Here is a 27,873-nt window from a genome sequence, read left to right as displayed (position 1 = left end):
AGGAGGACTGCTGTGATTTGTTGAAATTAAACCGCAGGGTCTTTTCACAGCAACGCGAGATCTTGATAATCTCTGTGAGGAAGGAAGGAGGGAAGGAAGGGAGGAAGGAAGGAAGGGAGGAAGGGGCCTAGCTGGAGATTTATTTACGGTGTGTGTTGGGCACACTGGTTGCGGCTATTCGGAGTGTAACGGTAACAGTTAGCGGGCTAATGGAGTAAGCCATTTGTTTACCATCGACTACGAATGACTGGCTATGAGCTGTTGGCGGTTTGACGCGAGGAGGGTAAGCGCTGTGTGCTGCTCGTCGTTTTATTTTGAGTAAGAAGCCCATTCAGTCCACTGTTTCTCTGATGGCTTGTCAGCAGCTGGGCCACCAGCAGCATCACAATGCGGTCAATGTTTATTTCAAACACGCTAGCTGACAGAGGGCTGGCTAAAATGTAACCACAAACTCACAGGGGGTTGTTGTAGTATTAAATCCAGTCAGTCTGAACAACGCCAGTGAACAAAGCAGTAAACAGTAGCTGGTTTGCTAGCTCTTGCCAGTAGGTTAACATAATGTGAACCCCTCTTTTGAAATGATTGGTGATAAATTGGCCAATATAATCACAGTTTCCTGATACTGTGCTGTTACAAAGAAAGAAAAAATAGTGCCTCCTTCTTAATTTGTATTCTATTTATTATCATTTTAAACATTTTAGGTCATGAATAAAGCTTAATGTTAGACAAACATAACCTGAGTAAATGCAAAATGCAGTTTTTAAATATGATTTCATTTATTTAGGGTAAAACAGCACAGCTATCCAAACCCACATGACCCTGTGTGGAAAAAGTGATTGCCCCCTGAACCTAATAACTGGTTGTGCCACCCTTGGCTGCAAGAACTGCAATCAAGTGTTTGTGATAAGTGGCAATGAGTCTGTCACATCACTGTCTAGGAATTTTGTCCCCTCTTCCATTAGTTTGGCCACATTGGAGAGTTTTCCGGCATGAACAGCCTATTTGAGATGCTTGAAATGCATGATCTTAATCTGATTTCACACCAGACCATGACTGGGCCACTCCAAAACAGACAGACAGTCTCCTTCAGGATTTTCTGATAGATATCAGAAATTCATGGTCTCATCAATTACAGCAAGTCTTCCAGGTCCTGAAGCAGCAAAGCAGCCCCAGACCATCACACTATGACCATTATGTTTGACTGTTGGTATGACGTTATTTTTATGAATTTTTTTTTGTTAGTTTTACTTCAGTCCAAAGAATATTTTGCCCAAAGTCTTCTTTCAGCTGCGCCCGACAGATCATCTGCCTCCTCCTTATCCTATCTCTACCACCCCAGCACTAACCCTCTGCACGTCCTGCTTCACTACATTCATTACTCCTTCCATGGTCTTCCTCTTTTCCACCTTCCTGGCAGCTACATATTCAGCATCCTTTATGGAATATATCCACTCTCCCTCCTCTGCCCATGTGTAAACCATCTCAGCCTTGCCACTCTAACTTTGTCTCCATCTCAACCTGAGCTGTCCCTCTAATGTTCTCTGATGCTGATATTGAGAATCTACACAGCATCATCTAGGATAGCAAAACTATGATTTGGTTATTTGAGTGATGGCTGCTGGAAGAAAGCTATTTTTAAACCTTGTTATGCTGCACTTTGGCACTAAAAGCCTTTGTATAGAAGGAAGAAACTGAAACTAACTACGCAAAGCATGCAAGTCTTTCAGTCACATCTTGATGGAGTTGGACTTAAATTTTCTGTGGTATAACACATTGACCTCGAGGGTTATGATTTTTTTTTTTTTTTATTCCAAATCCTCTATTCTATTAAATAAGGGATGGAAGGGTGACTATAAATTGCATGCATTCAATAAAAGATATATGAGTGAGCTGGTGTGTTTATGTTTCTACAAGCTTCCGCTGTGTCGTAATTATTTCCATGCAGAGTTGCATTACTTTTTCACTATGATGTTGCGCTTATGATGGGAGAGGCGGACAGTTGTGTAATGTCTTCTCCAGCACATCCCAAAAATTCTCACCGGGGTTCCTCCCTGAACTACTCAATATCCTAGTATTATCATCTCCGAAAATGGTGTGCTATCAGGAAAGGGAAAAAAAATTAATTCATGTTTTTTGTTTTTTAATCCATATATTCAAGTAGTCAGCTGGCCTCATTTTTTGGTCACTTGAAAATCTCGACGGTATGCACTATGCATGGTGGGTGCATCACTTCACCTGCCTCTCTTCTTACCTCGATGCATCACATCCATCACTCTGGAGCATTCATCAGATCGCACGACCTTTTAGCATTGTTCCAGAGTTCAGACTCTACTGCAGTAACTAACCAATGAAGGCTCTTAACTATCTGTGTGACTTTTTGGTCAGTATATCTGTACCTGGATATATTGTGGAAAATATACTCAGAAATTGCATTGCAGATTTAATATTGTCTCCCATCACTGACTGATAAGTTTTAAAGGCTTAAAGAAATAATGTCCCACTCAGTGGTTAGTTTGTGGATCCTTTGCTGAGTGAACTCATGCTTGGTCTCTTTATTTTTTTTCTTTCTCAGCTCAAAGGACAGAAGTCCATGACACAATGAGTCCTCCACCTCTGCCTGTAGTCTTCTGCTGTTGTCACAGGAAAATCTGGTTGCATTCAGCAGTAGGAGGCGAACACATCTCTGTTTTCCACCCTGTTATTATCTGCCCCCTGACAATGCTATGGAAGGACAAGCATAATGAATAGATACACTACCATCAGACAGCTCGGGGATGGCACCTACGGCTCAGTCATCCTCGGCCGCAGTCTGGAGTCGGGGGAACTAGTTGCCATTAAGAAGTGAGTATCACAAAATTGTGTTTCTCTGTAATCTGTGATAGATGTTTTTCCTTCTTGGTTTTAGCTATAGTATGATTTCATTTGGTCTCGACTTGAAAAGCTAACTGTAAGCCAAGACACAGGCTGTTTTGTTTTTTTAATTTTTTTCTGTTGTGTTATTTCAGAATGAAAAGGAAGTTCTACTCCTGGGAAGAATGCATGAACCTCCGTGAAGTGAAGGTGAGCTTACATTTTTGAAAAGTTTAACATTTTAAAGTGAGTGATGGAAAATAAATCAACCCAAATTTAACATTGAATCTAAGTGATCTGGTGCAGGTGCATTTTTGATTTGGGCAGGAATTGTGTATACTGGTATTTATTGTTCAGCTGTACGTGGCTGTTCCCTGTTAACACAATTCTTCATTCTTGGTGGGGTAAAATGATTTAAGCAACCTACCAAATTTACTTTGAACACATAATCCTTAAAGGATATCTTGCAGCCTCTTCAGTTGTATCCAGGCTTGAATTGATCAGCATTGTTGTGCTTTAACATAGTACCTTATTTTCTGAATGAAATACACAGAATTATATTTATATGTGACACAAGATGTCATTTTTATGATTTTAAAACATGTAAATGTGCTTGTCCTGTAGATTTTTGTTTTTATTTTACTAGTCCTCCTTGGCAGATGAGGGAAAGAGGTAGCTTTGCACACTGAAGACTCTCAGCAGAAACTGATTTATGCTGTACTACACAGGAATAATCAGTCAAACCAAAGTGGCCAGCTGGTTCTGGCTCGATGTGCATTAGGACACGTTATTTGACCCCTGTCATGCTTGTGCCATCCAAAATAGTCCTGAAGAATTTAACATACTCAGAGAAAATATATATTGTCCCTTTCACAGCTAGAAACATTTGCCTTTATCCTTAACAAAACTTAAAACTGTCACCTCACTGTATATTTCTGAACTGGACACTTGAAGTTACTTCACTGACTAAATATTACTTACATGCACTCACTGGCTTCACTAGTTACACCTTCCCAGTACCAGGTTGAAACATCAGAACTACTTCAATTCTTTGTGGTATAGATTCGCCCGTGCCATTACACCAACAGCACCAGCCTGAACCTTTGGTACAAAGCAGGATGGATCCATGCTTTCATGTTGTTTACAGCAAATTCAAATCTTACCATCTGAATGTTGCAGCAGAATTCAAGACTCATCAGACAAGGCAACATTTTTCCAAACTGCCATTGTTCAAGGTTGGTGAGCCAATGAGAACTGTTGCCTCAGTTTCGTGCTTTTACCAGACAGGAGTGGCACCCGGTGTGGTCTTCTGCTGCTGTAGCGCATCTGTTTGTGCATTCAGAGCTTCTCTTCTGCGTTCCTCGGTTGTAACAAGTGGTTATTTGTCTTACTGTAACTTTGATGCTCAGTTTGAACATCAGCAGATTGTCTCAACTGTGTCTACATGTCTGAATGCATTGAATAAATTGCTACCATATCCTACTGAGAATCGAGGAGGGTATTTGTGTTAATTAGCAGTTGATAAGATGTACCTAATAAAGTAGCAGTTGGGTGTATACCACTCATGAAATTCAACATGATAATATTTTTGAATTCATGATGTCAAGAAAGACATTCTGCACTACAGGCAGGTACATCAATAAACACTGATTGCAACAGGAACCATGACCATAAAGTATGATGTTATTACACGTGACTAGCGCTTCAGGATTTACAGTTAAAAATTAACCATATTTACCACATGCTGGGCTTTAGTGCAGTCTCCCACGATAATGCATCTACTGTCCTTCCCTTTTATGGACACTCTCCTTCTGATTGGCTGCTCCACATGGAAAACTTTTGAATAGCAATTGTGTTTGGGTTGCTGTGTGTCTGAGAGAACCATATTTGGAAATACACTCACTCTGACGTCATGTACAGCCAAGAGTAAAAAAAAAAATCTCAAATCAAACATGTAAAGATTACTTTTAAATCTCATTATTATCAAGTTATGGTATGAATAACAACATCCCTTGTGGCAACAGCACATATATGACACAACTCAGAGAAAACATCAATTGGTCCTTTCATAGCTAGCAAGATTTGTCTTTATCCTTAACAAAACTTAAAACTTTCACCTCACTGTATATTTCTTGAAGTTACTTCACAGTCTAAATATTACTTACATACACTTACTGGCTTCATTAGTTACACCTTCCCAGTACCAGGTTGAAACCCCAGAACTACTTCAAGTTCTTTGTGGTATAGATTCGCCCACACCATTACACCAACAGCACCAGCCTGAACCTTTGGTACAAAGCAGGATGGATCCATGCTTTCATGTTGTTTACAGCAAATTCAAATCTTACCATCTGAATGTTGCAGCAAAATTCAAGACTTATCAGACAAGCCAACATTTTTCCAAGCTGCCATTGTTCAAGGTTGTAGCCTCAGTTTCCTGCACTTACCTGACAGGAGTGGCACCCGGTGTGGTCTTCTGCTGCTGTAGCGCATCTGTTTGTGCATTCACAGATTCTCTTGTGCGTTCCTCGGTTGTAACAAGTGGTTATTTGTCTTACTGTGGCCTTGATGCTCAGTTTGAACATTAGCAGATCGTCTCAACAAATGTCTCAATGCATTGAATTAATTGCTGCCATATCCTACTGAGAATCGAGGGGCGGGATGGTTATTTGTGTTAATGAGCAGTTGACAAGGTGTACCTAATAAAGTATCAGTTGGGTGTATATCACCCAGTGACAATATTTTTGAATTCATGATGTCAAGAAAGACATTCTGCACTGCACGCAGGTACATCAATAAACACTGATTGCAAACATGACCATAAAGTATGATGTTATTACACGTGACTAGCGCTTCAGGATTTACAGTTAAAAATTAACCATATTTACCACATACTGCGCTTTAGTGCAGTCTCCCAGGATAATGCCTCTACTGTCCTTCCCTTTTATGGACACTCTCCTTCTGATTTGCTGCTCCACATGAAAAACCTTTGAACAGCAGTTGTGTTTGGGTTGCTGTGTGTCTGAGAGAACCATATTTGGAAATACACTCACTCTGACGTCATGTACAGCCAAGAGTAAAAAAAAAATCTCAAATCAAACATATTAGGATTACTTTTAAATCTCATTATTATCAAATTATGGTATGAATAACAACATCCATTGCAACAAAATAAGGAAAAGCATTCTCACATGTGGCTAGTGTTTCAGTTTGGGTTGATTATTTTTCATTATTTTGTTTAGAAAGCTCATAATACTCTTAATGTTATTGTGTATATATGCTATTGCTTTATGGGTAATGTAGTGATGATTTACATGCTAGGCCATTTGTGAAATCAATGAATGCCTTTCTGTTTGTTTTTCACACCATTTCAGTATTTTACTGTCTAAATTTCCTCACAGTGCAACAGTCACACACCAGCTCTAAGAGCAGAAGGTGATTCTTGTGTGCTGTTGGTTTTGAGCTCTGTTCCCCACCCCGGCCTACACACACCCCTTTCTAGAGCTTAACCTTGATACAGCAAACACAAGTAGAACATGCTGCTCCTTTGAGTCCTGCTGAGTAGATTTATAATTACAGCATGCTATCATGAAATCTGAGACCCATTATGGCTTTCCTCCCCCTTACTAAAATATAGCATGGTTAAACCTATACCATCCCAGTGCATGGGAAAGTGTATATTTCTCCATTCTGCTTTCTATTTATTCCATATTTTCCCCCCCTTTTTAAAATTGTAAGCATAAATCCCACCTTTGCAGCATTTCACCCTCCAAACTACACCCTACCTATACCTACAAGGATTTTTTGGTAGTTGTAGGGTGTGCTTCTGAATGTGCTGCAGTGACCTCTGTGTGTTGCCCAGCATGTTTAGATTCATTTATTTCTCCCTCTGCTTTGGCTTTATGGAGTCCACATTGTGTTAATGCTACCTGTTTGTTTATTCTTGCAGTCCTTAAAGAAGCTGAACCATGCTAACGTGATCAAGCTTAAGGAGGTAATTCGGGAAAATGATCACCTGTACTTTATATTCGAGTACATGAAGGAGAATTTGTACCAGCTCATGAAAGACAGGTGTGTGCAGTGATTTAGGTATTTCCATATTTGAAAGTGTATTTGAGTAAGGTTTGCTGTTTCTGTACTCATCCAGCTTTGAATGGTTTCTTTGTGCAGGACCCGGTTATTTCCTGAATCTACTGTAAGAAATATCATGTTTCAGATACTTCAGGGGCTCGCCTTCATTCATAAACATGGTACGTCTGGATTGTTTTGTTTTGTTTTTTTGTTTTTTTTACTCCAGGGTGTTCATTGAATGTTGCATCCCTGGCATTTCAATCCGGCGAGATGCTCATGCACGCGTCTCTGGTTAGGTTTTTTCCACAGGGACATGAAGCCAGAGAATCTTCTGTGCATGGGCCCAGAGCTGGTGAAAATAGCTGACTTTGGGCTTGCCCGAGAGATCAGATCTCGACCGCCTTACACGGATTATGTTTCAACTAGATGGTGAGTTGATTTTTTGTTTGTTTGTTTGTTTGTTTCGAGCAAACGTAGTTCTCATGTACTTGAAGGATGCCTAAGTCCTCTTACTCTTCTTTTTGGACCAGGTACCGAGCTCCAGAGGTGCTCCTCAGATCCACATCCTACAGTTCACCTATAGACCAGTGGGCAATTGGCTGCATTATGGCAGAGCTGTATACCCTCAGGCCTCTTTTCCCAGGATCCAGTGAAGTAGACACCATATTCAAGATTTGCCAAGTCTTGGGTACACCAAAGAAGGTAGTTATTCACACACAGAGCCAAAAACATTTTGAGTTTGGGAGAAACAAGGTGTTACTTAACAAGAGTTGGTGTCCACATCAGAAATCATAGTTTTAAGCCACCTCACTGAAACTCTACAGTGTGAGGAGCCATCTTTAAAAAAAAGAGTCTTTTAAAAAGACCCTTCGAGTCCTCCTTATTTACTGTGTGCAGTTTGAGTCGACTTCTGTCAAATTAGTCAGTGCTTATTAGTGTTGAGAACTGCTTGTGGGATCCTTTAGAAACATTCTATGGTGCATATGGTGGAATCATAAGGACAGGCTTGAGTGGGCGCGATCATGTCTACTGTTGGCATCGCAGCGAGAATGTGAAGCTTTCTGAGTTTTTCAATTCTCAAAACGTGAACCATGGACTGACTCCTCCTTCTAGAATGATTGGCCCGAGGGATATCAGCTGGCAAGTGCTATGAATTTCCGTTGGCCTCAGTGTGTTCCCAGTAATCTGAAGACACTGATCCCAAATGCAAGTCCTGAAGCCATCCATCTGATGACCGACCTGCTGCAGTGGGATCCCAAGAAGAGACCAGCTTCTGCCCAGGTAGTCTGATTTGATGTCCTGGTATTTCCATTACTCTGTGCAGCTTAGCGAAGAGAACAAATACATTTTTTTTTTTCACAGGCTCTCAGGTACTCGTACTTCCATGTTGGCCAAGCTTTGGGGACGCCTCAGCAGATCTTGGAGCAGGGCAGGCCTCAGCCGAGCCGTGTGCCAATGCAGACTCCTTTACAGTCTCAACAGATGTTGCAGCAGCAGCCTCTGCTGCTTAAGCCTGTGCCCCCCTCCCAGCCTCCTCCTCCCAACCAACACTGCTCGCCCTCCAGGCCTCTTCAGCAGGTCCAGCACTCCCCTGCATCAGCAGCCGCCCAGGCTGCAGCGTACCAGCGGCACACAGAGCTGATGCGAGAGCAGCAGCAGCCAAAGCACATCCTGAAGCAGGAGCAGACTGAGGGAACGCCACAGAGCCATCTTCCTTACATCGTTGACAAGACTCTCCAGAGCAAGGTGAGGCTCCTAAATGCTTTGAAAAATCTGTGTATTTATTCCACATCTGAGTAGAGCAAATGTAGAGCACAGAATAAATTAATCACTGAAAGGCTGAAAGACAAGCTGTTGCATTGTCTTTATATTCTTGGCCAATCTTGTTGTAGCAAACGAGGCAGGAGCCAGAAAATGCAAACCTGCTGAGCTATCAGTTGAAACCTAAAGGAGGAGGAGGGCGGCGGCGGTGGGGCCACGGCACAGGGCACCTCAAGGGTGACGACTGGGACGATTATGAAGAAACCGATCTGACGTCTATAAGTATTCTTGGGAAAAGTAACTTCTCTACACAGAAGTCGAGGCAGGGAGAGGGCACGCTGAGCAGGTGAGGCTCTGATCTGTTTGTGACATTTGCACCTTAATCACACCCAAACAAAATACTCCCAAATAAGCCCGCTGCACAGAGCTGTAATGTCTATTAGTTATGTGCATGCTGGTTATTCAGATCCCTCCACTTTTTTGTCTCACAGATATGGAAATATTCTGGATTTTAGCCGACCCACTGGAAATGAAGATGCACCTTTAAACCTGAACAAGACTGCATCCTATCAAGAGCCATCAAGAACTGCCTCTGCTAAGCAGCATTACCTGAGGCAGTCGAGATATTTACCTGGTAATAAACAGTGTATTTTTATATATAGCTCAGCAGAATTAGGGGATGGGCTTAATTTAAAAAATAATCTATAGTGTTGGGTCTCAGTTAATAGGTTTACCCAGCTCTGTTATTCTTAAATGTTGCCCATTTAAGAATCTAATATTTATTATTGCCTTTCTGTCCATTTCAGGCATTAGTACAAAGAAGAACGTGGCCATAAATGCCAGTAAAGACTTCACTGGAAGCCATCTGTGGGGCAGCAGTAGTATTCCATTCGGAGGGACTCTGCCAAGTAGAGGCGCTCACGGTAACTTCACTGTAATCTTTACACTTTTTGTTGTTGTTGTTGTTAAAGAGGTTCAAAGTAATGGGCTTTTGCTTTTAACTATCAGGCACAAATACAATCCCAGGTGGATACATGCCATCTTTTTACAAAAAAGACAGCGACTCTGCCGGTCACAGAGGGCATCAGGGTCATTCAGTGGAGACAACAGCATCAAGTGAGCACAGATCTGAGCTTTCTTTAGTACCCAGTTCTTAAAAAAGGAATTTATAAAGGGGAAAAAAACACTGCCTTCAAAACCCGTTTTCGTGTTTCTTTGTTGCCGTTTCAGATTATGCAACATGGCGGTCTGGCCGGAGCCAGATGAACGCGTCTGCCAACATGCCACCGACCAACAAAAGCACCCCGGGTCTGCTGCCTCGCCCGCCGCTGCAGACTATTCACGGGCGAACAGACTGGTCTGCCAAATACGGACACCGCTAGTGGCCTCGCCCCGGACCTCCGATCTGTGCCCTAAGAACTGTTTCTCTCCAAAGAGTAGGCGTAGTCGTTTTTATAATCAAAATGTGTACATAAATCTTACACAGCAATAAATTCAGTTTTGCCGTGCATACCATGGATGTTGTGATATGTAAAATATTTAAGTAAACAGGTAGAATGCAACCTGCCAAAATGTGAGCCCAGATTTGCTCATCAGTGTTTTATTTTGCATTTCTGGAGCTGAACGTCCTGCAGAGGTTGCATCCGCAGTTTTGTATCATATCTGTTGTTTACCACATGTACACATTATATGCATACTGTAGCTATTCACTGTGACTTTTTTTGGCTGACAAGTTACTTTGCCTCTGTACAGTAGTTATGTTGTTCTTTTTACATGATTATTCTTTTGTTTTACAGTGATTGCATTTCCAATCAGGTAGCTGTCATTTATGTGTTATCTTTTTTTTATGTCACTGAATTTTAATGCAATTCAAGGGGTTGTGACATTGTATAGATCCGTTCCTGTTCAGTAACACATTTAACCCCTCTTGGCCAAACTGAGTGTAATTATTGAAATGCAGGTTATCAAGTACAATTAAACTTTTTGACTGGGTACTGGTATTCGCACAGTTTATTCTTTTATGAAGCAATTGTAGTCGATTAAAACGTTTTATTAGTATTTCTTTTAAATGTAACTATTACCTGTCAGCCCAGTTTCCATGTCAGGCCCACAGCTGCTGCAGGATGAGCACAGCTTGGCTGCTGGATTACTCTGTCAGGGATTAATCCAGCTATTAATACTAAAGCAGATAGGTTGAGAAATATTTGGAAAGTGACACAGTTTTCATCATTTTAACTCAAAATTGGATTCTGCTTGAAGCTTTCAAGGGGTTTAACTAAAATATTCCATCAGTTGGTGTGACTAGTTTATACTCCTACCTTCTTGGATGGATTTGCTTTATTTTTCCAGCCTAAGGATGACCTGTTTCGCTTGCACAGAGAGCTCTTCTGACTCCTTGTTGTTTCAGATCGTCAGCCTATTCAACGTATGACAGCTCACAGCTGTACCTGTCAAATTCTGTTTTCTTGCTTTAAAAGGAAGAAGGCGGGATATTGAAGAACTGCATGTCCTAAACCTTTGCTCCAGTCTACATGTGAATAGCCTCATGTTAAAGTAGACATTCTGCACTTTGAGCCCATTTTCATTATTCAGCTGTAACTTGAAGATATTTTGGCAAACGGCTTAATAGCAAGTAGTACGGTGTTGTGCAAACGTCTTGCAACATCCTTCTTTTCTTTATATTTTGCTTACAAGGAGCCAGATGTTATTATTATTTTATTGTGGTCTTGAGAAATAGTTCTCCAGGCTTTCTGGAGGCATTTCCAAATTTTTCTTTGGGAGTTGGCTGATTATTATTATTTATTTTATTTTTTTAACAGGAATGTTCTTTTTCTCAAGCCACTTTAACACTGACCTATGAATCATTAAAGCATCAAAAAAAAGGGACATAGCTGAGGGATAAGCCAGATTTCTGTTTACATATAACAGACAACTCAGTAAAAAGCCAATTTTTAATCAATGAAGCTTCATCAGAAATGGTCTCAGTGGAAGGGTGGCAAGAAGCCTTTCTCAGGAAAGAAAACAGGAAGAAAAAGCTGAAGTATGCCAAATTACAGAAGAGCTGGACTGGAACTCATCATCAGCATGCACTGCTACAACCAGCATTAATGTGGAGACTGACACCAGAATTTTAAGAAACATGGATTAAATAATGCCCCGCCCTTAAAAAAGAAAAAAAAAAGCCAACTTAGGGCAGCCCTTTATCTACAGCCCACCAGGTGTAGTCAATGCACAGTTAAACCCAGGAAAAACCTGAAGACTATTGCATCACCACCGCAAGGACTGTAGGGGTTGCAGAGGGATTAAGAGGTCAGGAGAGAGATACAACAGCCATCTGTAAAACACTGTGGTCTCATGGTTTGGTGATGTTGTCAAAACTGATGGAATTATGAACGCAGAAAAAGACTGCGAAATTTTGATCCTCCATGCAATACCATCTGGTTAGTAGCTGATTCATTTTTCAGCAAGAGAATGATCTCAAACACACTGCCAATGCAGTAAAAGCAAACCTGGATAGAAAAACACACAGTGGAGCACTATGAGTCATGGATTGGACTCCCCAAAGCCCAGACCTCAACAGCAGACAGAGATCCAAACAAAAGGCAGCCAACATCCAAAGAAGAGCTTTGAATGAGGAAGAAGAAGCCTGAAGAACTATTCCTGAAGACTACTTAAAGAAACTGGAAAGAAAGAAAGCTGACTTTATGGACCACTAACAGGGAGGAACTAATCTTAACATCTTGGGAATTTTTTCTTTTTTTGCTACCAAAGCACATTCACAGCTTGTGTTGGTGGGCACTGACCAATCACAGAATTCACAGGTTTCCCCGCCTTCATCCTCCAGCCGTCCAACCCTTGGACTTCAATAAGTGTTATATAACAGCTGAACTTTTATTTGCGCTTCTCTCTTCGCTTCAGTCACTTCTCCACGAGTGCCGGAAGGTTCGCAGGTATCACAGCTTCATATCCAGTAGTATCACTTCCATCTTCATTCAGCGGCTCATATTTCACTGTGATTGCATTGTTGTTTGCAGGTTCACGGATTTATCAGTCTTGGAAAAAAATAACCAACAATCATGGGTGATAGAGTTGTGCTGCACTATTTCAATGGGAGAGGGAAGATGGAGTCTATTCGCTGGCTTTTAACAGTCGCAGAAGTCGAGGTAAGTGCTTTTTTTGAAGACCTGCAGACTTGATCAGCTGTAACATTTGTTATTTCATGGTAAACGTTACAGCTGAATAATGAAAATGCACTCAAAGTTCAGGCTTTACATATTATTACTGTCCCAGAAACTGATCTAAATTTTTTATATTCACAGTTTGATGAGAAGTTTTTGGACACCCGCGAAGAGTATTTAAAACTCGTAAATGGTGAGTTTAATAAAAACAATAACAAAACCCCTAGCTAAAATATTAAAAACTGAATGAAACGGACATGAATTAAAAGGGGGGGAGGATTTAAGCTAAAATCATGAGCGTGGGTAGACCCTGTTTATGGCCACTCTCCACATTTTTATCTTTTAACTAAAGTGAATCAGCAGTTTTTGTGGGCAAAAGGTTTCAGGAGTGTCATGAACTAAAAAGATGTAGCCTAAGATGAATTATTATGCCTGGGAGTGCCACCCTGCTTTACTAGCTTCTGTGTTTACCCTGCAGATGGAAAGCTCATGTTTCAACAGGTGCCATTGGTGGAAATCGATGGCATGAAGCTCATTCAGACAAAAGCCATCTTAAATTACCTCGCTGAGAAGTACAACATGCATGGAAAGGACCTCAAAGACCGTGTCATGTATGGTCTTTTATTTGTTTATTTATTTATCAGACATAATAAAGATAGTCTGCCTTGTAGTTGAAGAATTTTTTTTGTTGTTTTTTTTTTAATTTTTTTTTTTTAGGATCAACATGTACTCCGAGGGACTGATTGACCTCATGGAAATGATTATGGTGCTGCCCTTCAATCCAGACCCCACAGCCAAACTGGAAGAGATTGAGAAAAAAGCAAAGGAACGCTACCTTCCTGTGTTTGAAAAGGTAGAAAAACAGAATAAAATGAGTTGTTGATGATTATAATGGTTTCTGACAACTAAAGTACGTGCTATGTGTTTTTGGACAAACTTCTCAGGCTCTGACCGGACCCGTGTACCTGGTGGGAGGCAAACTAAGCCTTGCAGATGTGCTGCTGGTTGAATGCACCCTGATGCTGGAGGAGAAATTTGCTGGGATTCTCAAAGAATTCTCTGCTGTTAAGGTAACGTTGACAGAAACACCTTCTTCTATCATAACACTTGGTTTTTTAATGACACCATGAAAGTTTGTATTTACCTTTAAAGTTACAGGCCCTTTACAGGGTTTTTTTCTGGGGCATGCATGCTATTTCAGAGTATAAAGGTCCAATTTTGCAATCTTTAATAAATAAAGTTTTGGTTTAAAAAAAAAAAAAAAAAATCAGGTAAGAGGTTCTCTTTTTAGATTTTGTTTTTTCTTTATTTTATACATGGAATGGCAGTTATTATTAAACCAAGTACTGTGAAATGCTCAGTCAGCTTTCTGTGTTTCCTCACAGTCTTTCCAGGGCAGGATGATCAGAATCCCTGCCATCAACAGGTTTCTGCAGCCAGGCAGTAAGAGGAAGCCACCCCCGGGTGAAAACTATGCAAAGGCTGTCATAGAAGTCTTCCAGATCAAAATATAACCTCAGTAAAATCCATTACATTCCTGCTACATTCCTCATTAGGCTGCATGACTGGGATCAGTTATATCTGCAGGCCTACGTGGAAACAAATGCTGCACTAACACTATGGAAAGCATATGAATCTTGATCTGTGATCTTTCCTAACAATGTGAAATAAATAAATGTTGATCTTCCAAAAATATTTGAAGATACTGTGTTTTTGTTCTGATTTAAAAAAAATAATAATAATAATTATAATAAATTTCTGTGTCAAAGAAATAAAGAATGGGAAAACATTTCTTAATAATCTGACTAAACCACCTCACTGAGCAGTAGACAGTTCCCTTTTTCAGAAGCTGAAAATTAAGTGGACAATTGACTGACCGGCACTTTATGGCCAGAAACCAATATTTCCTGTTCCTTTGTTTCATGTCAAATGTTGCAGACATTTCAAGTTGATTCTTAAATCTTACTGCTTCTCACTGTACTTTTAAATATCAGGCCCCAAGAGATGTAAGTGGAAGTGAGTGTGGCCTTCACTAGTCTGAAACCCTTCTGTAGCGCTAGCTATAGGTGCCGAGTACCGCTTCATTGACATCTGCGCCATGAACGCATCACAAGAAAAAGGGAAGTGTAATTTTCTCATCACTGAGCAAGCAGCTGGTTTAAAGCAGGAGGGTTGAAGTAGAGATGAGGTGCGGACCAACCTGGTGTTAATTTACCAACACTGAAGAACATGCACAACAAAGTCAAACAATGCTGCCCACATGTGGTATGTTGGCAGTTTAATGAGGTGTTTTTGGAGGCTTTATGAAAAACTGGTGAACTGTGAGTTGATTACAGACAAGATTGTTATATTTAAATAAATCTGAGCTCTGAAAACAGAATCTAGAAGTGGGCAAACTTTTAGTTTTTAATGAAACAACAAAAAATAAATGAACATACCTGAATTCTTTAAAGAAAATGCATCCGTTTTAACTAAATCAGCTAAATCTTGTCACATAACTGGGTTTTTGTTTGTTTGTTTTTTTGTTTGTTTTTCATCTTTGAACCTTATCCCACTTAAAGTGCAACCTAGGATGAAACAGCAGTTTTTTTAGGTAATGGTTCACACTGAGTTGTAACCTTTAATAAAAGATTAAGATCGCATTAAGACCGATAAGACCGATTCTATTTTTATCCTATTGTATATTTTATTCTATTTTATTCTACTGTATATAGTATTATATTTTTATTCTATTCTGTACAGTTGTGTACTGTATTTATTCTTATTTTATTTTATTCTAATTGTCCTTCATAACTTTTGCACTGTCCACTTCCTGCTGTGACAAAACAAATTTCCCACGTGTGGGACTAATAAAGGTCATCTTATCTTATCTTATCTTATCTTATATTCAGCACTGCAAGCCTTTTTTTTAAATCTTTTTTTAAAAACTGTAATGCAAATATATAATTTGGTAAACAGCTTAAAAGCAAAAATTGTCAGTTTCCAGATATGCTGTATCTACACTAGTTGTTGTGATTTGAATTATTTTTACTGGAGTGCACTGAGATTATTGTAGTTAACAAAAACTAAGCGAACAGGGAACAAAGGTAAGAATGACGAAACTTTTAGTTTAAAGACAAAAAAACAATATTAAAAAAAATAAACAAGTAAAAATGCAACACTCAAATCTATTTTAAGCTAAAACAATAAGCGTGGTTGGACCCTTTTATGGCCGTTGCCCACGTCACATATACATTTTTTTTTTAATTTTTAAACTTCAACCTACAACCTACACACGTTAACCCTGTTAAGAATCTGTTTCTGCCGTACAAAAACATTAATGCAACTCTAGATGGAAATATATGTTTTGACATTGCATAGGAATGTTAAAATGATGCCACAGCAAATTCATCAAAGCTCAAGTGAGTCCAAAGGGAATTTGTTTTTTGGCCGTGCGGTGTATAATGTGTATATTAACCTTGAATGAAACAGCAGTTTGTGTGGGTAAAGGTTTAATCTATAGTCAAAGATGACGTTTAAGATGAATTGGTTTATGCCTGTGTGTGCCAGCCTGCTTCACCCGCTGCTGTGTTTACTCTGCAGATGGAGCGCTCATGTTTCAACAGGTACCTATGCTGGAAATTGATGGCATGAAGCTTGTTCAGATAAAAGCCATCTCGCCGAGAAGCACAACCTGCACGGAAAGGACCTCAAAGATCGAGTCATGTATGCTCCACTTCAATAATCATGGAATAATAAAGAGAGAATTTCTGATACTATATTGTGGCTGTATTTAAATACATTATTAAGCTTTTCCTTAGGATCAACATGTACTCTGTCACTGCCGTTCTGTGCAGACCCCAGACCTAAACTGGAAAACATTCAAAGCAGAGCAAAAGAGCGCTACCTTCCTGTGTATGAAAAGGTAGAATAACTGACTCTTTTTGTTTAGAAAAACATGATTGTTGCCAAAATGGCCATTATGCATATTTTTGGGCAAATTTCTCAGGCTCTGACCAGACCGTTTACCTGGTGGGAGGTAAACTAAGCCTCGCAGATGCTGCTGGCTGAATGGACCCTGGAGCTGGAGGAGAGATTTTCAGGAATTCACAAAGACTTTCCCCACAATAAGGTAACAGTGACAGGGTTGGATATGATTCAACAAAACAACGAATCACTTGTCCTTGTGAAACTGAAGCACATACGGGGCATTCCAAGAAAAATCAGTGCCTCCCACCCCGTCCTCTCAAAATCAACTTCTACAATAACTTTAGTATATTTAGAGACATCATGAGAATTTGTATCTCTATTTTATGAATCCTTAATAAGTTACAGACCGGGTATATGGGGACTGGGGGCCCAGTCCTGGCGCAGGGCGCCGCCAGTGCATCGAGCCACCTGGGGGACTCTTCAACTGGTGGGGGAGGTTGTCACATCTTGCAGGAGCTTTCCTCTCCTCAGGAATTCTCTCTGCAGGAGGGGGAGATATAGGAGAGGTGGAGGAAGATCTCAGCCTGGGCGTCTATTGTCTTGTGTAGTCTGGAAGATGAGTGGATGATGGGGTGGGTGCAGTTTTCTCTGTAGTGGGGTCGGGTGGGCTGTCCCGGGCTCTGTGGGGCCGGGCGGCGCTGCTGCACTGGGCCCTGGTCCGGATGGGCCTGGGCCCCCTTTCCCTGGCGGGTTGCAGAGTATGGGGGTGCCTACTGGGGTCAGCGGGGGAGCTGGCCCCAGGGAGGGGTCACTTGCCCCTCCCTTTCTTCCCTCCCCATCTCCAGCTGCCTCCCTCTTCCCGCTCCACCACAATCACCCACACATGCAGGGCCTTGGGGTAGGGGTGTGTCACCAGGGTGCAGAGGAGGCATCCCCCCCCTCTGTCCCCTTCTGGCTGCCTCTGCCTCAATTTTATCTCACAACTTAGACATTCACATTACTCACACTCTCATAACACATTCATATAGGATCTTGGGGGTGGGCTCACAACACGGACTCCAAATTACCATCAGGGTGTACACCGCACCCCTGGCGTCGTTGCCCACCTCTCAATTTTAAATACACGTAGACATTGAGGGCTATCAGGAGGGGCTATGCGCTTACCTGCTGCTCTCTGGCAGGTAGCTCCATGCCCTCCTGGGTTTTAATTGCACCTTAGAACACATATACATCAACACTACATATGAGCGGGTAGAGGGAGGTTTGGAGTCTTCTCACACCCCCGGTCTCTGCGGCCTGCTGGAGCGGGGGGGCTAGGAGGAGGAGTTGGCCGTCCGACTGGGGTCTGGTGTGTGGGGCCTCCCTGCTGCTGCGGAGTCGGGGCAGTCTGCTTCTCCCCACTGCAGGGAAAAGGGTAACACCACCTGGGTCTGGGTGCAGTTTCCCCCTCCAGGGGCAAGGGTACCTAGACCCGGTTCTTAGAGTACGCTTGGGGAGTGTGACTGTGTGTACAGCGTCTCTTTATGTTTGTCTCCACGTTGGTTGAGTGTGGAGTAATTGCCTATGAGAGCATGAGGGTGGGAATGGATGTTTGTATTTGTGTGTGCCTGTATGTCTGTGTCTATATGTCAGGTTGGGTATCAGACGCCACCTCTCTGGGGACATCTCAGGCCCTCCAAGGTTTGGAGGCCTATCTCCCCCCACCACTTCCCCTGCCGGTGGCAGACGCCCTCAGACATCGGTGCGTTGGTGGTTCTTTGTGTCCGAGTGTGACAAAGTGGGTGAGAACACCACTTGTCCATATTCTTAGTTAACATTCTTGTTTTGGTTTAACCATATTTTCTGCAATAGGCAAACATTTACTATCCCGGGTTTGTTTATGTTTTGCACTTTTACAGATTATATAATATAACATCTTGGTTTACGTCAATTCCTACAAGTTTGTTAAGTTAACATGTTCTTTATTTCAACTGTTAATTTGTATTGCTTAGAACTTACCTTACCTACCTGTCTTCTAGCAACAAAAGGAGGAAATGTAGTTTTACTTCCTGCTTTATACCTTCTGGGTTCATCTGAGGTCACAGGAAGAGACCAAGTGCAGGAGGGGAAGAACTCTTGTAATTTAATAAAGTTGATTTTAGAGTGTTTAGGGATAAATAGATTTATTGTTGTAGTATGTATTGATTACACCATAGAGTTTATGTTGCCAGTAAAGAGTAGTAGAGGTTTGAATATAATTATGTTTATCTTACCTACCTACTGAATGGAATAGTCCAGTAGGGAAATTGTTAGGTTAAGTGGACTATTTAAGCAGAAGAACTCGGGTGTATGAGAGGAAAGGTTCAGGTCAGTGTAGCTGTGTGCAGTTTGACCTTAATTTCTGTTGACTTAAGTTCAGTTATGTTTATTTGAACAGAGTTCATTTGGAGTTGAGTTTCTTATTTGTTTCTTTGTAAATATTGTTTGGGTCACACAATGGTGAATAAATCACTTGCTACACTGGACAGCATCAGTCTCCTGCACTTCTTTGACCGCTTAAGTCAAGTCTTACCACACCGGGGGTGGGCGTCCGGGTACACACCGGCTCACTCCTTGGTGGCTGCTTATCGGGGCCTGGAACCTGGGGCTCGCTCGGGCCACTTCGGGGGTGGGGTGCCCTCGGCCTCTCGGCCTGGGGCTCGGTCACTCAGGCACAGCTGGCTGCCGGCGGAGCTCACGGGCACGTCACTGCAACCCCCCCTGGCTTCTGCTCCGCGGCTGCTGAGTGATCCCTCATCTGGGACTCTCCTCAGCTCTTTCTGGGATAGTGGCGCGGCTGCCCCTCTGTTGGTCTTCCTTGGTCTCTTGTGTTCTGGGGGCCTCTGGATGTCTGGAGTTTTGATCTCCTCCATACCTGCTTCATGCCCTGGAGGATGGGACTGTGGCCCCCCACACCCTCTAGCAGATCATTACATTAAGGAACCTTTTAAATACAAGCGCGCTCATGCTCACAGGTGTACACACAGGTGATCACACACACAAACTACACCCTTTTTGGCTCCTACCTCAAAGCACACTGTGCGCTGTCGATCTTACGTGCTGCACAATAATGTTTAATATTAAGTATTTAGTGTTATATTCCCATATATCATTGTGATGTTGTTTATTCTATTACTCTCGTTTTCTTCTGCTTGTTTTCTTTTTTCTTTCCCAACAGGTGATCCAGGTGATCGATATATGTATTTTTTGTCTGCTTATTTTGTTGGTTTTTGTTTGTTGCCCTTTATCCCCGTCCCTCTTCTTCGCTGTTTTTTTTTCTTCCCCCTCTTTCTTTCTCCCTTTTCTTTTCCCCTGTCCCGTATCTAGCAAGTAAAAAAAATAAATAAATAAATAAAATAAAATAAACAATAAAAGGTAAATCAAATGGACCATTACGGCAAGGCTGGGATGGTCCATTTGGTAAAGTAAATCCGTTGGGCATCTTTCTTCGCCTTTAGACAATAATTCTGATGGCAAAAGAACCAAATGGGACAGGTGAAAAAAAAAAAAAAAAAGGAAAACATTCAAAGCAGAGCAAAAGAGCGCTACCTTCCTGTGTATGAAAAGGTAGAATAACTGACTCTTTTTGCTTAGAAAAACATGATTGTTGCCAAAATGGCCATTATGCATATTTTTGGGCAAATTTCTCAGGCTCTGACCAGACCGTTTACCTGGTGGGAGGTAAACTAAGCCTCGCAGATGCTGCTGGCTGAATGGACCCTGGAGCTGGAGGAGAGATTTTCAGGAATTCACAAAGACTTTCCCCACATTAAGGTAACAGTGACAGGGTTGGATATGATTCAACAAAACAACGAATCACCTGTCCTTGTGAAACTGAAGCACATACGGGGCATTCCAAGAAAAATCAGTGCCTCCCACCCCGTCCTCTCAAAATCAACTTCTACAATAACTTTAGTATATTTAGAGACATCATGAGAATTTGTATCTCTATTTTATGAATCCTTAATAAGTTACAGACCGTTTAACTACACCGAGGTGGTTACCCTCTGCTATGTCAGAATATAAATTTCAAATTTTGCATATTTTTGTTAAATAAACCAAAATTACAATGAGAACCACTCCCAGAGCACAAACCTCTGTCATGGTCTGGGCGAGTCTGAGTAACTTTCCACAGCATCAGCTCTCCTCCTCTGGGTGGAGCCCTTCTTGCCCCTCCCCGTTCCTCAGCTGCAGGCAATTATTCTGGCAGTATTTAGGAGCAGCGCACACAATGAGTCTTTGCCAGATTGTCTGCTCACCTCAGTTAGTTCACAGCCTCATGTTTCTGTGCATCTCTCAGTGTGCATTACTTACTTTTCTCTTCCTGTCTCCAGGGTTTGGATGACGAGTCATCCAAACCCTGCCATAGCCTCGCTTCTGGATTCTGGTCAGCTGCTGCTTAATCCTTTTCAGGCAAACTGCCATTCTCACCTGCCTGCCTCCCTGCTTATCCCCGCCTGCGAACACGTAAGCCATCCCAGCTTGTAAAATGGGGAAACTCTCACAACTCCTTGGACTGTTCTGATTATCCTCTCCTTCGTTTCAGTGCCCCTGGTCTGCCACAGTTTCCACCTGCCCCACTCCAGCCCTCAGCAGTTTAGTGACCTGACAGTTCCATGCTTAGCCTAAGCCCCGCACTTCACAGACACCACGCTTTTGCACAAAGCTTAATCTTGTTTTTGTCTTGAGTATCTAAGTTAGGAATTCTTGTAAATAAAAGTTTTTGTTTTTGCAAATCACTTCAAGCCTCCGGTCTTTGGTTCTGCGCATGAATCCATTTCACTCCACGGGCCTCTGAGCCCTGACAACCTCTGTCAAAGCAGCTCACTCAGTGGGCAATATTTACTTTTAAGTGAGTCGTATTGTATTTTGTATGCAATCATTTGGTTTTTTTCTTTTAAAATGTACTTTAAGAAGTTTGTAGTGCAGTAAAAACAAGTGCAAAGTCCAGGAAGTTTTTTTAAAATGTAGGAGTAGGTAATGGTTCAGAGTTACTCGTTTTTAAATATCTGGACACGAATAACTTGAGCTTATATAATATAATTGTATATTACTGTTTATTGTTGTATATTTCTAAAAAACTAGGCAGCTCATTAAAGACATAATGCATTTGGTGAAATGTAAAAGTGAGATCAAAGGTCATATAAAAGTCTTTGTTAAATGTTGCCAATACAAACAAAAGCAGCAAACTTTTAAGTGCAGTTTTGAAGATAAAAATTTGAGCTTATTTGACCTTGAAATGGTCAGAAATCCAAAGTAATGTGATAGTTAAAATTCCCTTAAACTGTTCTCTATATGCTGTAAATAAAAACAATTGAAGTAAGAAACATGTTTTAAAAAGCTCTATATAGTATTATTATCACCTTATGACCTTTCAGATCACTCTGCTGACGTTAAAAGGGAGGTCAGAGGTCAAGTGTGACATGATATCTTAAATCTTTATGTGGTATTTTCTATATGTTGACAGTAAATGCCACATTTGTAATATTTAATGTTTCTTGGTTATAGGGCTTTCCACTAATATATCATTAAGTACACTTTGAAGACCGTAGTGGATGTAACCCAAATTTTAATGTGTGGTTAATATGACAGAAGGACACAAACACAAATGCAGAGGTTAACAAAAAAAACATCAGCTGGTTCTCAGGGATTCAGGTGGAAGCTTTTTTGAGATTTGATTAATTTTATATTGAATGACTCATATTATTATTATTATTATTAAAACTCAGTACTGTGAAACGCTTACTCAGTTCCCAGTGTTTCCTCCTAGTCTTTCCAGGGCAGGATGATCCAAATCCCTGCCATCAACAGGTTTCTGCAGCCAGGCAGTAAGAGGAAGCTACCGCTGGATGAAACTATGCAAAGCCTGTCACGGAAGTCTTCCAGTCCAAATTGCCATCTCAGTAAAATCTGTTCCTTATCATGCAGCATGTTTGGGATCAGTTATATCTGCAGGCCTACGTGTCGATAAATGCTGCACTAACAGGACAGACAGCATGAGAATGAGAACGGATGTGAGCTTTTCTAACAATGTGAACTAAATAAATGTTGATATTAAAGGACTCATTCAGATGCTTGGTGGATCAAAATCTAACAGTCCTTTTCTGTGTTTATAATTCCATCAGTTTTGACATCATCCCCAACGCCACTGTCTCAAATGCAGCCCCAATCTATGAGACCACCTTGTGTTACAGATGGATCTAGACCAGGGGTAGGCAACTCCAGGCCTCGAGTGCAGGTTTTAGATGTGTCCTTGATCCAACAAAGCTGATACAAATGTCTAAATTACCTCCCCAACATGTCTTGAAGTTCTCCAGAGGCCTGGTAATGAACTAATCCTTTGATTCAGGTGTGTTGACACAGGGTGATATCTAAAACCTGCAGGACGCCGGCACTCGAGGCTGGAGTTCCCTATCCCTGTTCTAGAAACTCACTGTTGTACCTCTCCTGACTTCTTCTGTACTGCTCCACTGCAACCCCTACAGTCCTTGCAGTGGCAATGCAACAGCCATCAAGTGTCGCCTGGTTTCCAGTCTGTCTCAGGATCCATTTTAAAATTTTATTACTTGTGTTTAAGAGCAACAGAGCTCCGCCCCCTCAGGCAACAAACTTAAATTTTATTTAGAACACTTTCCCCTAAAATGCTATTAATTAATTAATTAATTTTTATTTAACAACACAAGTCACCTCACTTTTCAGTAAAATAAAGACTAAAAGAGGGTTTGACCTTTGACCCTTGGGTGGAGCGATCCTTTCAGGGACCAAATCAGCACTAGATGCAGTGGCAGCTACTGTTAAGACTAATATTATTTTTTATGCATGTTTAAATTGAAATAACTGTATCAAAAAATTATGTGCACTTATATGAACATCTGAAGAAGTGTCGTTGGTTGTTTAAAGACACATTTTGATTGAATTTTGTCTTCTAACACAACACTTTTTAGTTTGTTGCCTCAGAGCAATGTTATGCAGTTAGACTGCCTTTCTTAGGGCAGCAACGCTAAAGCAGTGCTTCTGAACTCTGATCCTGGTGACTCTGTTTTAGGTTTGTTGAAAGGTTTTTGTGGGGATAACTGCAGGGACGTGGGTCACAGGGAGAACCTCTGGGGAAATGGTTTGAGAGCTCTGAGTGATACATAAGCAGGCAAACCAACTGAACTTGTAGCAAACTGCAGAAAATACTTTTTATGGGAGGAAAAAATGTGATTGGACAGTTGGGGGTCATTCCCTCAGTGTGGAAAGCGAACTAGATGAGAGTGAGAATTAGGCTTGAGTACCAGTTAGGAGGTCAAGGGTCAGTTAAAGGACACACATGTTCATGTAAATGTGTGTGGGTAAGTGATGATATGTGGCCGTGTTGGGAGCTTGAAGAGGGCTTTATGAAGTGAGATGGAAGGTACTGGGAAGGTAGTCCAAAAGGCAAATGTCTGAAATGTGACATCCAGCTCTGTTTTATGAAGTTTCACACATTTAAAAACACATAAACATACACAATAACATACAATATCACATACAGACCAAACCCAAGCATGGATGAGTGCAAACACAGACACAAATAAATGCTTACATGAAAACTGAATAGATAGATAGATAAAGTAAAAGTGCCACAGGTGCATAGTGAGGCCCTCATACTGTATATTTTACATGTACAACAGTTTACATATACAACAGTGATTCAAAAAAAAACTACAAGAACAAAACAAAACAAAGAAAATAACCTTTTAAATAATATATACAATAAACATAAAACATGAATGTTTATTTACAATATAAACTTTTGTGTATAATATATAATATATAATTATATATCACTCGGTGTTGGAGAGCGTCGTGTTCTTTGCAGTTGTGTGCTGGGGCAGTGGGGTGAAGACAGCTGATGCCAACAGGCTGAACAAACTGATTAAAAAGGCTGGTTCTGTCCTGGGTGTCAGACTTGAGAACCTGGAGGAGGTGTCTGAGAGGAGACAACCCCTCCCACCCCATGCACGGCCCCATGATGGACCATTGGAGCAAAAGACTCATTGCCCCGAAATGCAGAACTGACCGCCACAGGAAATCCTTTGTGCCGGTGGCAATAAGACTTTTTAACTCTTCCTCACTCTGTAGGTGATTCTCCTGAGACGATTACCTATGTTATTCTGTTCCCTCCCAGACCGTGCAATATTACCCAAGAGTACTTATTGAATATTTGTTTTACTCCCTTTATTCTATTGCACAATACTTTGTCACTTTCTAGAATCGCCTGCACTGATAGTTAAGTTATTTATTCACCAGGATTTAGTTATGTATATTACTTCGTTAGAGTTATCCGATACTATGTCTTGCACTATCCTACTGTATATTACTGTACACTATTCTTATTGTATATATTGTATATCTTATATCTTATTCATCTGTTCCTCTGTCTCTCCTGCTGCTTTGAGCATGTACATGACAAAAGAATTTCCCTTGGGATAAATAAAGTTGTTCTTATTCTTATTCTTATAATAAAAATATAAAATATATATATATAAAATATAATAATTAAAAAAAAACTTGAGAAGAGTTGCCTTCCTTTTTTGTTTTTGTTGCAAAAACAAAAAAAGGAAGGCAGACTGCCACGTGCAGCGCCGCATTTGGATGTGTCTGAAGCTTGGAGCTTGACTTCCCTACGTTTCTCCTACAAATGGGCCTTGAGCTTGTTTGGAGGTTCTAGCAGGGGAGCGCAGCTACTGGTATACCGATGGATGGTCGTCCGCCGGGGGGGGACATCGTCCGCTGCCACCGAGCGCTGGGCGTCGGGAGGGACACACATGGACCGGTGAGGGAGGAAGGGGACACCCGCCTAGCCAGCCAGATCAGCCGAATCAACCCTAGCGATCAATGGGGTGACAGATGTCGCAGCCAGATCGCCCTCACATCCAGAAATGCTCGGTCGCTTAGCATATTTTATAGCCCTCCAGAAAAAACCTGTTCACAATGAGGGTTTAAAGACTCAAAGTCCTGATCACGATCCGTACAGTTTGTCTGGTTCATCTTATAAATAGAAGCTGCACCGGTAAAATTCTTTTAAACAGTAAAACAGAAATCTGTATCTGTTTTACCCATGATGGTTAGCGACAAAATGCAAATAAGCAGGTTGCATTGGCTGAAGCTGCCCAATCAGCGCCTTCACGCGTTTTCCCCGCCTACTCCACCCCTTCAACAACCCTGAGCGCTGTGAATGTTACGTAAGATTAACTTTTAGTTCCACTTTTTTTTTTTTTTTGCATTTCTGCGCAGAAGTTGAGCGCGCACAGGTATGAAAACTGCACACTCAGGGGCACAGCTTCCACATTTATGCAGCTGCTTGTGGGTTTATTGTGATTTCACTTTGCGTCACAGATTTTAGGCCCTAAAAAACAAAAAGAAAACAGCAACAACAGCCATGTCTGAAAAACCTGTGCTTTACTATTTCAATGGGAGAGGGAAGATGGAGTCAATCCGCTGGCTTTTAACTGTTGCAGAAGTCGAGGTAAGTGAAGGAGGTGTTAGTTTTTGAAGACCTGCTGGCTTTTATGCAAGTCTGATTTGAAATACTTTCTTTGCAGTTTGATGAAGTGATTCTGACAACTCGGGAGCAGTATGAAAAACTCCTTAATGGTGAGATGGGTGCATTCAGGGGATGCAAGAGATAGGATTATTCTGGGTAAACATTAAACTAAAGGTTCAAACAAGGAATCACGGAGGGGTTAAAAGTTTTTTGTTTTTTTTTAATCTGTTAAGTCGTTTAAAATTGAACTCATGACTGTGGGTGGAGTTTTTGTGGTTTGCCTCCAAGTCACGCTTGAACCCCCCCTCCCATCCACCCCATGGTCTTAGAGCCACGTTATGTAATCTAGATTGAGACAGCAGCTTGTATGCAAACGTCTCTTAATATCTTCTCATCTACAGTCAAAGATGCGCGTTAAAACAAATTGTGTTGGTCTTTTCCACTGGGAGTGCAAACCTGCTTTACCTGCTGCTGTTGTGCTTGCTCCAAAGATGGGGCGCTCATGTTTCAACAGGTCCCTTTGGTGGAAATGGATGGCATGAAGCTCATTCAGACAAAAGCAATCCTGAATTACATCGCAGAGAAGTACAATCTGCATGCAAAGGATCCCAAAGAACGAGTCATGTATGGTCCTTAAAAAAAACTGTAATAAAGTGTTTGTCTTACATCATAGCTGTATTTAAATAGGTTATTATGCTTTCCTTCAGGATCAACATGTATTCTGAGGGATTGATAGACCTCATGGAAATGATTATGATACTCCCCTTCACCCCAGATCCCAAACCCAAATTGGACAACATTCAAAGCAAAGCGAAGGAGCGATACCTTCCTGTGTATGAAAAGGTAAAATAACTGATTCTGTTTTGTTTAAAAACCTGAGTTTCTGCTGATCATTGCTAAAATAGGGGTCATAAAATAGGCTCTGACTGGACCCGTGTACCTGGTGGGAGGTAAACTAAGCCTTGCTGATGTGCTGCTTGTTGAATGCACCCTGATGCTGGAGGAGAAATTTCCAGACATTTTGAAAGACTTCCCCAATATCAAGGTAAACGTGTTTCAACAAAAAATAAATCAACAACAAGTTCAATGAGATAGCCAACGCCCAGTGCTGTGAAACACTCATCTTTTTGTTATTCCTTCCAGTCCTTTCAGGGCAGGATGACACAAATCCCCGCCATCAGCAGGTTTCTGCAGCCGGGCAGCAAGAGGAAGCCGCCGCCAGATGAAAAATACTTGAAAAATGTTGTGGAAGTCTTAAACCTCAAGTTGCCACTTTAAGAAAAACGCTACAAAAGATCTGTTACATTCCTCATTAGGCAGCGTGATTATGATCAGTTACATCTAAAATCAGTTACATATAAAATCTTAATTAGTTTAAAGGACAAGCAACACAATAAGAGTTAAGAGGCAGATAATCATTTACCTGCCTCTTAACTCTTATTGTTAAGAGGCAGGTAAATACGTGAAGATAGACGAGGCACCAACACAACAACATGGAAAGAACTTCTGTAATCTTCTTTAGCAATAAATACATTTGACAGAAACACTCGAAGCTGCTGTTTTTTCTTCTGGATA

The 27,873-nt window shown here is 41.2% G+C and overlaps 2 protein-coding genes and 1 pseudogene across 3 annotated transcripts; all 3 read left to right on the top strand.

Annotated features, from left to right (window-relative positions):
- Positions 1–104: 104 nt before the first annotated feature.
- LOC134639597 (serine/threonine-protein kinase ICK-like) lies at positions 105–10,676 on the top strand. 2 transcript variants are annotated; one of them, XM_063490873.1, is made up of 14 exons: positions 105–283; positions 2,573–2,841; positions 3,006–3,060; positions 6,800–6,921; positions 7,021–7,100; positions 7,218–7,350; positions 7,452–7,623; positions 8,035–8,202; positions 8,284–8,667; positions 8,814–9,028; positions 9,174–9,316; positions 9,489–9,605; positions 9,691–9,798; positions 9,913–10,676. In XM_063490873.1, exons 2-14 carry the CDS (start codon positions 2,741–2,743, stop codon positions 10,062–10,064), a joined length of 1,950 nt encoding a protein of 649 aa, XP_063346943.1. In that variant the 5' UTR covers positions 105–283; positions 2,573–2,740; the 3' UTR covers positions 10,065–10,676. The 2 variants fall into 2 exon arrangements, with proteins under 2 accessions (XP_063346943.1, XP_063346944.1); XM_063490874.1 differs by lacking the exon at positions 105–283 and adding an exon at positions 6,252–6,285 and having other exon boundaries at positions 2,787–2,841.
- Positions 10,677–12,522: 1,846 nt separating this feature from the next.
- LOC134640424 (uncharacterized) lies at positions 12,523–27,842 on the top strand. The gene is made up of 13 exons (XM_065471899.1): positions 12,523–12,632; positions 12,717–12,845; positions 13,002–13,053; positions 13,339–13,471; positions 13,578–13,713; positions 13,805–13,930; positions 14,246–14,368; positions 26,158–26,280; positions 26,357–26,408; positions 26,790–26,922; positions 27,006–27,141; positions 27,218–27,343; positions 27,442–27,842. Exons 2-13 carry the CDS (start codon positions 12,759–12,761, stop codon positions 27,574–27,576), a joined length of 1,362 nt encoding a protein of 453 aa, XP_065327971.1. The 5' UTR covers positions 12,523–12,632; positions 12,717–12,758; the 3' UTR covers positions 27,577–27,842.
- Positions 16,445–22,694, top strand: LOC134639630 (glutathione S-transferase-like; annotated as a pseudogene).
- Positions 27,843–27,873: the final 31 nt, after the last annotated feature.

The sequence above is a fragment of the Pelmatolapia mariae genome, linkage group LG13, assembly GCF_036321145.2.
Source record: "Pelmatolapia mariae isolate MD_Pm_ZW linkage group LG13, Pm_UMD_F_2, whole genome shotgun sequence".
Lineage (NCBI taxonomy): Eukaryota > Metazoa > Chordata > Actinopteri > Cichliformes > Cichlidae > Pelmatolapia > Pelmatolapia mariae.
Note: the sequence above shows the minus strand (reverse complement) of the source record. Positions and strands in the feature narration are given on the sequence as shown.

Coding starts and splice junctions, on each gene's coding strand:
- LOC134640424 (XM_065471899.1), top strand. CDS start 12,759: ATGGGTGATAGAGTTGTGCTGCACTATTTCAATGGGAGAGGGAAGATG. Junction 26,923..27,005: donor GATCCCAAAGAACGAGTCAT/GTATGGTCCTTA, acceptor GCTTTCCTTCAG/GATCAACATGTATTCTGAGG. Junction 27,344..27,441: donor AAGACTTCCCCAATATCAAG/GTAAACGTGTTT, acceptor TATTCCTTCCAG/TCCTTTCAGGGCAGGATGAC.
- LOC134639597 (XM_063490873.1), top strand. CDS start 2,741: ATGAATAGATACACTACCATCAGACAGCTCGGGGATGGCACCTACGGC. Junction 2,842..3,005: donor GAACTAGTTGCCATTAAGAA/GTGAGTATCACA, acceptor GTGTTATTTCAG/AATGAAAAGGAAGTTCTACT. Junction 6,922..7,020: donor TACCAGCTCATGAAAGACAG/GTGTGTGCAGTG, acceptor TTCTTTGTGCAG/GACCCGGTTATTTCCTGAAT.